Source organism: Loxodonta africana, chromosome 7 (assembly GCF_030014295.1).
Source record: "Loxodonta africana isolate mLoxAfr1 chromosome 7, mLoxAfr1.hap2, whole genome shotgun sequence".
Taxonomy (NCBI): Eukaryota; Metazoa; Chordata; class Mammalia; order Proboscidea; family Elephantidae; genus Loxodonta; species Loxodonta africana.
This window is the reverse complement of record NC_087348.1, coordinates 61,101,647-61,115,593: the sequence shown is the minus strand read 5'-3', so window position 1 is coordinate 61,115,593 and position 13,947 is coordinate 61,101,647. Positions and strand designations below refer to the sequence as shown.

At 36.1% G+C, this 13,947-nt stretch overlaps 1 protein-coding gene across 1 annotated transcript in view; it reads left to right on the top strand.

Annotated features, from left to right (window-relative positions):
• Positions 1 to 13,947, top strand: part of ANO5 (anoctamin 5) — a 115,942-nt gene that overhangs the window by 37,893 nt on the left and 64,102 nt on the right. The window contains exon 3 of the mRNA XM_064289447.1: positions 11,849 to 11,962. Within this exon, the coding sequence (XP_064145517.1) occupies positions 11,849 to 11,962 (114 nt within the window). The remainder of the gene's footprint in view (positions 1 to 11,848; positions 11,963 to 13,947) is intronic.

The window sequence follows — 13,947 nt, the reverse complement described above, 5'->3', positions numbered from 1 at the left end:
GTACGTAGAACGCAGTCTCGCCATCCTTGCCTCTAAGGAGCATTCTGGCCACACTTCTTCCAAGACAGATTTGTTTGTTCTTTTGGCAGTCCATGGTGTGTTCAATATTCTTTGCCAATACCACAATTCAAAGGTGTCAACTCTTCTTTGGTCTTCCTTATTCATTGTCCAGCTTTCACAGGCATATAATGCGATTGAAAATATCATGGCTTGTGTCAGGCGCACCTTAGTCTTCAGGGTGACATCTTTGCTCTTCAACACTTTGAAGAGGTCCTTTGCAGCAGATTTGCCCAATGCAATGCATCTTTTGATTTCTTGACTGCTGCTTCCATGGCTGTTGATTGTGGATCCAAGTAAAATGAAACCCTTGACAACTTTCAATCTTTTCTCCATTTATCGTGATGTTGCTCATTTGTCCAGTTGTGAGGATTTTTGTTTTCTTTATGCTGAGGCGTAATCCATACTGAAGGCTGTGGTCTTTGATCTTCATTAGTAAGTGCTTCAAGTCCTCTTCACTTTGAGCAAGCAATGTTGTGTCATCTGCATAATGCAGGTTATAATGAGTCTTCCTCCAACCCTGATGCCCCGTTCTTCATATAGTCCAGCTTCTCGGTGCTTCAAGTCCTCTTCACTTTGAGCAAGCAAGGTTGTGTCATCTGCATAATGCAGGTTATAATGAGTCTTCCTCCAACCCTGATGCCCCGTTCTTCATATAGTCCAGGTTCTCGGATTATTTGTTCAGCATACAGATTAAATAGGTATGGTGAAAGAATACAACCCTGACGCACACCTTTCCTGACTTTAAACCACTCAGTATCCCCTTGTTCTGCCTGAACAACTGCCTCTTGATCTATATAAGGGTTCCTCATGAGCACAATTAAGTGTTCTGGAATTCCCATTCTTCGCAGTGTTATCCATAGTTTGTTATGATACACACAGTCAAATGCCTTTGCATAATCAATAAAACACAGGTAAACATCCTTCTGGTATTCTCTGCTTTCAGCCAGGATTCATCTGACATCAGCAATGATATCCCTGGTTCCACGTCCTCTTCTGAAACCGGCCTGAATTTCTGGCAGTTCCCTGTCGATATACCGCTGCAGCCATTTTTGAATGATCTTCAGCAAAATTTTGCTTGCGTGTGATATTAATGATATTGTTCTATAATTTCCAGATTAGGTTGGATCACCTTTCTTGGGAATAGGCATAAATATGGATCTCTTTCAATCAGTTGGCCAGGAAGCTGTCTTCCATATTTCTTGGCATAGACGAGTGAGCACCTCCAGTGTTGCATCTGTTTGTTGAAACATCTCAATTGATATTCCATCAATTCCTGGAGCCTTATTTTTCACCAATGCCTTCAGAGCAGCTTGGACTTCTTCCTTCAGAACCATCGGTTCCTGATCATATGCCACCTCTTGAAATGGTTGAATATTGACTAATTCTTTTTGTTATAATAACTCTGTATTCCTTCCATTTTCTTTTGATGCTTCTGGCATCGTTTAATATTTTCCCCATGGAATCCTTAACTATTGCAACTGTAGGCTTGAATTTTTTCTTCAGTTCTTTCAGCTTGAGAAACACCGAGTGTGTTCTTCCCTTTTGGTTTTCCATCTCCAGCTCTTTGCACATGTCCTTATAATACTTTATTTTGTCTTCTCAAGAGGCCCTTTGAAATCTTCTGTTCAGTTGTTTTACTTCATGAATTCTTCCTTTTGCTTTAGCTGCTCGATGCTCAAGAGCAAGTTTCAGAGTCTCCTCTGACATCCACCTTGGTCTTTTCTTTCTTTCCTGTCTTTTCAGTGGCCTCTTGCTTTCTTCATGGATGATGTCCTTGATGTCATTCCACAACTCGTCTGGTCTTCGGTCACTAGTGTTCAATGTGTCAAATCTATTCTTCAGATGGTCTCTAAATTCAGGTGGGATATACTCAAGGTCATATTTTGGCTCTCATGGACTTGCTCTGATTTTCTTCATTTTCAGCTTGAACTTGCATATGAGCAATTGATGGTCTGTTCCACAGTCGGCCCCTGGCCTTGTTCTGACTGATGATATTGAGCTTTTCCATCATCTCTTTCCACAGATGTAGTCAATGTGATTTCTGTGTGTTCCATCTGGCAAGGTCCATGTGTATAGTCGTGGTTTATGTTGGTGAAAGAAGGTATTTGCAATGAAGAAGTCGTTGGTCTTGCAAAATTCTATCATTCGAGCTCTGGCATTGTTTCTGTCACCAAGGCCATATTTTCCAACTACTGATCCTTCTTCTTTGTTTACAACTTTTGCATTCCAATCACCAGTAATTATCAATGCATCTTGATTGCATGTTCGATCAATTTCAGACTGTAGCAGCTGATAAAAATCTTCCATTTCTTCACCGTTGGCTCTAGTGGTTGGTGCGTAAATTTGAATAATAGTCGTATTAACTGGTCTTCCTTGTAGGCGTATGGGTATCATCCTATCACTGACAGAGTTGTACTTCAGGATATATCTTGAAATGTTCTTTTTGATGATGAATGCAACACCATTCCTTTTCGAGTTGTCATTCCCAGCATAGTAGACTATATGATTGTCCGATTCAAAATGGCCTATACCAGTCCATTTCAGCTCACTAATGCCTAGGATATCGATGTTTATGCATTCCATTTCATTTTTGATGACTTCCAATTTTCCTAGATTCATACTTCTTACGTTCCAGGTTCTGACTATTAATGGATGTTTGCAGCTGTTTCTTCTCATTCTGTAGAGTTTTACATAATTGAAAAAAGGTTATGTGGAGTCTGCAATGTGAGTTTGTAATAAGTTTGTTTATTGTTACATCTACTAAGTGTTGAAGCTAGGATTCTGAACCCAGATGTTATTTTTCTAGAGCTTACTCTCCTAAGCACTCTATAGTATTACTTCTCTAAGAATACTGTTTTAAAAACTCTGTTAGAAGTAGGTTTTTTGTTTGTTTTGTTTTGGTTTTGTTCCCCCCCGCCCCCGAATTTCATAAGGAGCAATTCTAAATCGTTGCTTCTTATGTTCAGGATACTCAGTATGGGTACTTAGCTTATGTGATGATTCAGTAAATCTTCTGAATATTGTCACATTTTGTTGCAAGTGGAAGTGTGTGTTTTTCTTTCTATTTTGTACCATTTCATGCCATATCTTAATAGTTGGAGTCAGAGAACGCCTCAGCCTAAGACATGTAAAAAATGGCCACAGATATTTGAAGAGAGAAGCGTAGAATAGAGAACAGCACAGATTCTCCGTTTGCCTCAGCCTGAGGACGTTGAGAAATGAGTATGAAAGAATCTGTTATCTTATTTTACAGTTTGCAGACTGAAGATCGAACCAGAGGTTTTGATTGGAAGGACAGCAAACTTGTTTTTTGTAAAGCGAGACATTGTAAAGTGACTAGCCTGTTTGCTTTTGGAACATTTAATATGCTGTTTTCTTGTACCATCCTATAAGCAAAACAACTGGCCTTTCTCTAGGATAATTGAATAAAATATGTTATGAGAAGTCTATAATCAATTGAAACTAGCTATTTATTGTCTTAAAGGCAAAATATAGATAGATGGGCAATACACACAGTATATTATTACAAGACACAAACATATTAAAAATAAAAAAAAATTTTTTTTTTTTTTAATTTTAGGGCCTGCTAATTCAGAATGGGATAATTAAGACATTCACTAGATTTATTTGGTATCTAATATACTTGGATATGTTAATGGAATTCATCCAATGTCCACAAGTAAACAGAATCACATATAAGGGAAATAGGATATTGAGCATATATATTCACTCACGGAGACTTTCAGTCTTCCTAGAGCTCTTCCCATTTATTTCAGTATAACTTTAATACCGTAAATGCCCTTTGATTAGTCCTTAAATGTGTCTATAGCACTTTTTATCTGCTATTTTCAAAACTGATTTGCTCAGCATCACCTGGGCATAAGGAGATGCTGGTTGTGATTTACCAAGGACCAGGTAAGTGAACTCCCAGCCTGGGCATGCATCATAGGTCATTCTTGTTGGCTTCTACCTTTCTGTAGCTCTTTAGTGTCTCTGTCACTAGACACTACTGAGAAGTGACTGATGTGATTTCAGGAGCATGTACTGTGGTGTGTTGGTTATCATGGAGCACAAGGATTTGAAATCCCTCATACGCCAAGAGAGGCAGCAATCACTATTACTTTAATCATAAAGTTGTGTGTTTGTGTGTTTATATGCATGTATAGCTTTTTTTCTTGGTTATAAGTACAAATATAAGTTCATCTTCCAAAACAAAAAAAAAAAAAAAAAAATCCCAAACCTATTGCCGTCGAGTTGATTCCAACTCATTGTGACCCTGTAGGACAGAGTAGAGTTTCCAAGGAGCCCCTGGTGGATTTGAACTGCCAACTTTTTGGTTAACAGGCATAGCACTTAACAACTATACCACCAGGGTTTCCTCATCTTCCAAAGTATTTATTAATTTCAAACAAATGTTGAAGGGCATAAAATAGCCAATTAATTAACCCCTTCCTGTTGGTCCCATTCATGATTTGACATCATTAAAAGACTAGAGTGCCTGGTTAATTACCTATAATATAGTAGTTCTTAACCATTTCTTGGGTCATATATAATTTGATAAAGCTACCTCTAAAATGCTCATTTCTCTCAATCTCTCTCTCTCACCACCCCCCACATACACATACTCTCATGAACAGACATGCATATGTAACATACACACATGCAAAGTTTTGCATACAATTTGAGGTATTTCATAACTCCCCTGAGGTCCAAGTTTAATATTTCTGCATAGGTAGCCTAAAATTTTTGTTAGTAGAAGTTAAAGACATGCCTTCCCCATTTGAATTATTATTAACAGCATTATATCTTTCCTACGGTGCCATTAGCAGAGCCTGAGCAGCAGAGAGACCAGCTTTCTCATCAGGGAACAACCAGGGGTAAGCAGCACTCAATATTATACTTTCTTGCATGGACACAAATGGGTATCTTTTCCGTAGCATGCAATGATGATGCTGTCTTTCCCAGTTCACAATTATTTTTCAGGTTCTTATACATGGTATTTGAGAATTACTAGTTTGGTTAGAAAAAAAAGTAACAGCAGACATATTAATGAGAATGGCACATAAAATGTAACATTTTGCTTATATTTTAATTTCCCAGTTTTACAAATGAGAAAACCAAGGGTCTAAGGAATTTTATGACTTAACCAAGGTTATCAGCATGTATTAGGGGCAGATCCTGGACTAAAACTCAAGTTTCTGAGACCTAGTTCAGTATTCTCCTTTACATGAATCTTCTTACCTATAAATACTTACCTAAGAATAATCATGAAGAAGTAAGATTTATTTAAAAATAAAATTTGAATATCAATTAAAAGGATAATAAAGATATTAAAATTTTTTTCATTGTTTTCCTAGTGATTAAAATATGCTTGCTTGTTCCCATTCTTTGCTGTGGGAAATAGAGTTATATTCTACTGACAATTTCAGCATAGATGATAATTTGCCTTCCACTAGATTACTGATCTTTAGTATTCTGGTATGATGGTTGTAGGATTGGTGAAATTATAATAATGGAAGTTATGTTAGTTTTTATGTATTTACTTTTATTTTTGATCATGTGAAACATTTACATGATTACAAAGTTGAAAACCACAGATTGAACAAGGTTTTGTAAAACCTGAAACTTTATAATTTTGGTGACGCTCTTTAAGAAAATAATGCAAAAATACTCTATCTTAAAAGTTTACAAAAATATTTGACCATGACTACAAACTGCTAGAACCCATTGCCATCAAGTCAGTTCTGACTCATAGCGACCCTATAGGACAGAGTAGAACTGCCCCATAGCGTTTCCGAGGAGAGGCCGGTGGACTTGAACAGCCAACATTTTGATTAGGGGTTGAACTACTATACCACCAGGGTTTCGAAACTGCTAGAGTCCCTCCTAAATCCTTGGAAGGGGCCAGTGCAAGTCAGAAGCCCTAAAACTTAGACTGCATTAGCTTGAAAATAAATCTGTCTCATGTTGATGCTATGAAACAAAGCATACTCAGAGAAAACTTTATTCCTTTCTCTCTCAATTCTTCTCTAGTAACCATTTTTATTTGGTCTATCCTTCTAGCATTTCCTTTCTTTTAAAAATATAAGTAAATATATATCTGTGTATTTGTAGCTATGCACATACATGTGTATGTTCAAATTCTCTTTGCTTCTTGCACTAAAGGTAGCATGTTGTATATTCTGTTCTGTGCCTAGGTTTTTTACTTAAAAACATGCTTGAAGTTAGCTCTGTATTGTGTGTAGATTTCTTTCTCATTCATTTGTATCCTGCATAATATTCCATTGTGGGGATGTAGCATAGTATATTCAGTCAGTCCCTTTATTGATGGACTTATGAGTTATTTTTAACGTTTTGCTATTACAAATACTGCTGTAATGAATACCCTTGGGCATTGATCTTAAAGTATTTTTGCCAATGTGTCTTTGGGATAGAGTCATCCTAAATGGAATTTCTGGATCAAATAATAAATGTATATGCAATTTTAACATATGCTGACAAATTTCCCTCTGTTTTGCCAATGTTTGAGAGTGCCTATTTTTCCACAGCCTCACCAGCAGTGTGCTGTCGTCCTTTTAGATTTCTGCCTATTTGATAGTGAGAAATGGTATCTCAGTGTAAATTTTCATTTGCATTTCTTTCATTATGAGTCAGATGTCCATCTTTTTATATATGAATGGTTATTCTTATTGATTTTGCTGGATCATCCTGTTTTATATATATATATATGTATTTGTTTTTTCTCAGACTGTTAGGTTTTGTTTTTTTTCTTGATTTTTAGTAGATCTTTATATGTTGGAAATATTATCCCCTTGCTGGTGACATAAGTTGCAAATAACTTCCCCAATTATGTCATAAGCCGGTAATTGAAATTTTAAATTCTAAATCACTTTAGAATGGCTTGTGATATTTCACTATGTTGACATTGTCTTAGGTTAAATAGTAAGTTGTTAAAATAAACAGTATTTTTTAAATAAAATTCTTACTTTAGAACAGTTTTAGATTTGTTGAGAAGATGGTACACAGAATTTCCATATCCTGAACATTCATTTTCTCCTATTATTAGCATCTTACATTAGTAAGTTACATATGTTACAATTAATATTGATCCATTATTATTAACTAAAGTCCATACTTCATTTAGATTTCCTTACTTTTTATCATTATAGATTAATTTTTTCTAAAGTTTTATGCAATGGAATCATATGGTATAAACTTTATGGCTGATTTTTGGTTTCTTTTGCTCAGCATAATATTTCTGAGATTCAAGTAAAACTCCAAGTGATACTGATGGATTGACTCTTGTTGAACACATGAGTAGTTTTTTTTTTTTTTTCTTTTTTATTGCTGAGTAGTATCTCATTGTATGGACTTACCAAAATATGTTTATTCACCTGTTGATGAATATTTGGGTGTTTTCAATTTGGGGACCATTGTGAATAAAGCTGTTATGAACATTTATTTAAAAACTACTTTTGTTATAGACATATATTTTCATTTCTCTTGAATGATTTCCTAGGAGTAGAATTCCTGGATCATATGGCATATAGAAAGAATATGGTAACTTTACGTGAAACTTTATATGAAAATATATGTATATATGAAATTTTATATATAACTTTACATGTTTTGAAAAATGCTCGTGCCATTTTTTACCTGCAGTGTATGACAGTTGTAGTTGCTCTACATACTCACCAGCACTTGATGCCAGCTGTTAATTTTAGTTATTCTAATAAAAAAAAAAAATTTTTTTTAATGAATGGATAGCAGTCCCTGGGTAGCACAGATGGCTAAACGCTGGGTTACTAGCTGAAAGGTCAATGGTTCAAACCCAGCCAGAGGTGCCCGGGAAGAGAGGCCTGATGGTCTGCTTCCAAATGGTCACAGCCTTGAACGCCCTTTGGAGCCCGGTTTCACTGTGACGCACATGGGGTCGCCATGAGTTGGAATTGACTAGATGGCAACTAACAACAATGACAAATGAATGGGTAGCGAGATCTCCTTGCGGTTTTAATTCTGATTTCCCTAATGAATACTGATGTTGTACTTCTTTTCATTGGCATTTTGGCCAGTCATGTGTCTTCTTTTGTGCAATGTCTGTTCACATCTTTTGTCCATTTTTAAACTGGGCTTGATCATCTTCTGACCGACTTTTAAGAGTTGTTTATACATTCTGGATGTAAGACCTTTGTCAGTTGTATGTATCGCACATATTTTCTGCCAATTTGTGGCTTGTCTTTTCATTTACTTAGCAATGTTTACAAAAGCAATTTTTAAAAATTAAGATTTTTGCCATTATTATGTTAGCCGTATATTTTTCTTAGATGCCTTTTGTAGAAGTCCATTTATCTTTTTTTTTAAATGGAGAAAGGGGCCCATGAAGGCAAACATGCCTTGAGCCCATGAAAGTCATAATGTGGCCCTACGTGCCCCTCCCCCCCAGTATATGACTATTTCATTTCTTTTAACAAATCTTTTACGAGTGTAGGGAAAACATCAGAGAAAAGCAGTAGTTGTAAATCTCGTGAAAGGTCCCAAGAAAATTAAAGTGCTGTGGCAAAATGTCTAGGTCAACAGATGAACATAATTTAAAATATACTTTTAAATAAATAACAGCAATATTAGCTCCTATTTTGTAGGTATTTTGTTAACAAAAGAGGAATTTTCATTCCAATAATTACCAGTAACTTTGACCTCTTCAACTTATTCTAGGAAAACAATAGGAATTTAAGCCATTTATTGATAATATTTTTTAGATTATACGTCTTTTCATTATACTATAAAATGCACACAATGCTTGCTTTTTTTGTGCCATAGGCTTGTCGTTCTTTCAAATACTGATTATCCAAGGTATTTTTAGGTAAATATTGGCCATGGTAAAAGAAGATTGAAGACAACTCAGCATTTAAATAATTGAATGATTATTCCTTTTTTCCAGTGTTCTGTCTCTCCTTTCTTTCTTAATTCAATTCCACAATTTTTTTTTTAAATTTAAAACCACTGTTTAGAGAAACTTTTGAAGTCTCCTCTTTCCCTTTCCTTTATTCTTAATTGTTTTCTTCCTATTTTTCCTCTCTTCCCTTCACGCTACCCTTTTTCCCCTTCCAACTTTAAATGTCGCGTGCACACACACACACACACATACACTCACAGAGTGATGATGCTAAGGTTTTGTTTGTGTGTCTGTTTTTTGGAATCTTCCTTTTGTTCCTGTGTATGATTTGCTAACTCTCTATCGGTTGCTTCACAGACTGCTAAGCGATACAATTTGTTCCTGAGGCGGCGTCTTATGGTAAAACCAGTGCCGAGTGATGTTGCTTATGCTTTGGATGGCTGCAGTGATAGCCTGGGTCATTTTTCTTCCTGAAAGCCGTTGATTTTTGAGGGGACCTTTTCACTGATTCCTAGTCCTCAGGAAATTGAGGTTTTGAAATGATGTTTCTTAATCTTTTTCGGATGTGATGGAAGCTGTGGACCCTCTTCCTAAAAATGCACACATACAAGTAAAATTTACATACAATTTCTGAGGGTTATGAACCTACATAAGGAATCCAGGTTTATGAACTTCAGATTAAGAAACTGATTCAAACAAATGGAAGCCACCCAGATGTTTGCCTCCTGGCAAACAGACATTTCTTAGAGCGAACCAAATATAAACGCATAGAGATATATGCACTGCAATAATGTCTCTCCTTGAGCCAAATAAAAAATGATGAATTTTAACAATATGCGATTATAATATAGCAAAATTATCAGTGTTTTCTGCCCTAGATGGCTTCAACCAGTTTTCGTTAACAGTCTTAAGACATGTATCTCATGGTAACTTACAAAACTGTCAGTGATTTTTTTTTTTTTAACTTAACAGTTTATAGTGAGGGCACAACGTAACGATAAAAATTTGGGGTTCCTAGTTAGCCCTTTGGCTTTTAGGCAAAGGAAAGTAAATATACCTATTTTGACTGAGCACTCAGGAAAATAATTGGAGCGATTATTTTTTTAGCTGCTTTGTCTATTTGGTAGTCCTAAGACACTCCGAGTGTGATTTTTGCCAATTTCCACGTGTACATCTGCCCCTGGAGCTACTCTTTGTAGATTTAGCCTGTCTGAACAACACGAGCACTTCTATACACGTTAGTCGTTTAAAAAAGCAAAATCAAACCAAACAAACAAACCAAATATAGCTATCACAGACTTAGAGCAAAAGGAGTATTGTTTTCTTCTCTACTTTTATGCTTTAATTATATTTCATCTAATGAGGATATTTTCTGCCTCAATGTGTTTCCACAGTTTTGGTAAATGTCATAAAATATGTTTATGCTATAGTGATTTTCAAGAGTGCCAATGCTTTATTTCTTTTTGTTTTAGTGATCAGTTTTTAATCAAGTGTAGCATGATAGTTTGAGTTTTCTCAGGTTCTCTTATTTTCTTTTAGGAAAAGGGAAGTGAATATGCATCTTCTAGTTGGGGTGCAGAGAACTCTGACATAACAACTGAGTGACTATATTTTACTACTTAATCTCGAGACTATCTGGGTTTTTTTGTTTGTTTGTTTCTTTATTCATTTTCTACCCATCTTCTCCTGAGGATTGGGAGCTAATGTAGTCCTTTTTGAGGCACAACAGTCATCATACATAAAATACAGTTACTCTGTTCATAAACCGCAGGTCAAAGAGGACATGTTTGTCTTATTCATGCACGACAGATTGGCATTCATTCCCTTTTATGGGAGGCTGTCTGACCTGATTAGAGTGAGAAACAGCATAGAGTACCTTCAAAGAAAGTCATAAGCTGATGTATACACAGGTTATAAAAATTAAACTCATCCAGCTCCCCATTATCAGATTAGCTAAAGCAATTGGAAAGTTGTCTATATTGACTTTGCATCACAGAGTGAGAGAAATCCACTGAGTCATCTATTTGAATCATATACATTACATATGAGCCATTATAAGTATTAAGTTTTACATATTGCATGTAAACTCTGAAGATGATGGGATCAGTGAAACATGAAACCTCACCTTTCTGAAAGTACCTCTAGTGTTTTTGCCATTTTGAAAGCGAACAACATGGGAACTTGAGCTTGTAAGTTTGTCTATTATACTGAGAGTTGATAATCAAATGTTAACAGAGGATTGATTTTGACTCACCTGAGAAATCTGATGCTGAAGGGAGCTTTGCACGAGAGCTTACTTGTCATGAGACCAGCTGGCAAGCTACTACCTGCTTCCTAATTTATAAGTGCACCTTGGTTTTGGTTTTCACCCTTCAAAAATTGAGTTAGAAAATGAAAATTTTATAAAGAACATAGTATAAATGATATTAATCATAAATTAACTTTTCTTATACTGAGGTTCTATGAATTGCTGTCTAATTAATCATACCCATCAGAGCTTTGTGTAATGATGGATGATGTCGTTGGCTCCTTGGTATATTGTTTACTGAAGATGACAAGTCTCTCTGAATATACATTTCAGGATCCATGTGTACATATACTCACTTTATACTTTGCTATAATTGCAGTCTTTTCATTGTGTGTGCATATAATTAACGTGCTTAGCTTTGTCCTGAGTCCTCATTGTTTAATATATATGCATCGCCTATGTGGAATCTTCACGTACTAAAACGGGCATATTCTTAGGTGGATGAAAATTCTGGTTATTTTTCTTGACCTGGCATTTCAGGACTGAAAATACTAGCTGGGGACAAAATTGTAGATAATTCTTTTAATGTTTTTACAATCGGAGAATAAAATTATAGTTTACAGTTGTGCCACTTATGTCTCCTGCAGTTTAAAAAATGTCTACAAAGCAAGGATTCTATCTTCTTTCGAGATGGGGTTAGACAAATTGATTTTGTGCTTTCCTATGTTGATGACATAAAGAAAGAAGGAGACATAAAGGTGGTAAGTACTTAGTGAATGAAAAACAGAAATAATAAAAAGAAACACATTCTGTAGTTTGAGATACAGGCAGTCCCCGGGTTATAACTGCCGACTTACAGACAACCCATCCCAAAAACCCAGTGCCACAGACAACCCATACTTGCCCTTTAATGCTTTGTAAATTTGCCCTCATTTTAAAATGATTGAACCCACCCATAAATCAAAAAAACCAAACCCAGTGCCATCAGTCTATTCTGACTCAGAGTAGAACTGCCCCATGGAGTTTCCAAGGAGCACCCGGCAGATTTGAACTGCTGAACCCACCTGTACTGACAACAAATTCTTCATCACAATCACTTTCACTTGCTACACATGAAGCTTGTAAATCACCGAAAAGGCATCGAGCCTTTTCTTGCACTAAACCCGTTGTCATCGAGTCGGTGAAGTAAGTAAGACTGAATAAGAACCGTATGTACCTGTTCCGACTTCCCTACAAACTCAACTTGAAGATACCTTTAGGAATAGATCTCATTCATAACTCCAGGACTGCCTATAATGTCCGCATTGAATTATGTGAGTCAGAGGGCTCTGAAGTGATACTGAAAGCTAAAACTGTGTGAGAAGACTACAATATATACAATATAGGCAGCCAAAAACTGGAAGTGTGGTAGCCGTTTATTTTTGGGGCCTTTTGGAAACTAGCTTCTTTTTATTTTTCTTCCAAGTAAGTTGATGTATTTCTTATACAGCTTTCTTTAGATATTAAAGGGACAATGAAATTTGAGATAAATGTCAGAATATAGTCTTTATTATATGCAGTTTTCATTTTGAAAACTTAAGAACTGATCCATTTTATTTGAAGTAGCCTCCCCATTATGCTCCATCTCCTTATCCTATTTTATTTTTATTATAACACCACTTTCTGAACTTAAATAATTTATTCGTTTTTACTTGTTTATTGTATGTCTCCATTACCATAAATTAAGTTTCATGAGGCCAAGGTCTTTGTCTTGTTCGTTGCTCTATACCCAAATGCCTGAGACAGTGGTTTGACCATAGTGAATGCTCAGTAAATATTAGATATTTAAAATAATGAATTAATAATATACACACACATACCATTTACTTATATACTTACGTATGAAATAAATGCCATACAAAATTTTAATTATAGATATTGTCCCCAAAAGACTGTGTACATTTTCAGTTCTGTCCCTTTCTTCTGACCTCTCTTGGAAAACCCTTCTACCAAATCTCTGAAATTCATGGTCCATCGTCATCTTCACCTCTTCTCTGAATGCTTTTTCAAAACTGACACTTCACTGAGGTTTGTTGCTTCCTTCCATGAAAAACCTGTTGCCATCGAGTCGATTCTGACTCATAGCAGCCCTATAGGACAGAGTAGAACTGCTCCATAGAGTTTCCAAGGAGTGCCTGGTGGATTTGAACTGCCGACCTTTTGGTGTGCAGCTATAGCACTTAACCACTACGCCACCAGGGTTAAATAGTGGTCGTTTTTTCCTTACACTGCCTTTTCCTGGAGATGGGGTAAGTGCTTACCCTCCATATATCTTATTGTTCATTGCAATGCATCCTCCCTCCTTTCTCCCTAAAATCCTGACTTCTGTATCTCATTTTGTCATATTATCACTACCCTGCATTGTTGCTGTCATCTATTGAATCCCTGCATCTTCCCTTTTATTTCCCAATAATTTTAGCTCCTGACTTACTGTCCCTCTTTCTACCAATACTCCTTTTTTAATTAATTTCAATACATACATAAATGATTAGTTTGGCAAACTGGCCTTCTTCCTGAACTCCCCTCATTCAATTAACTTAGCTTCGTCCCCAACTCACCCATTTACTACCCCCTGAAACTTGTTAAGAGGAACCCTGTGGGCCCAGTGGTTAAGCGCTTGGCTGTTAACCGAAAGGGTCAGTGTTTCAAACCCACCAGCCTCTCCATGGGAGAAAGATGTGGCAGTCTGCTTCCATAAAGATTATAG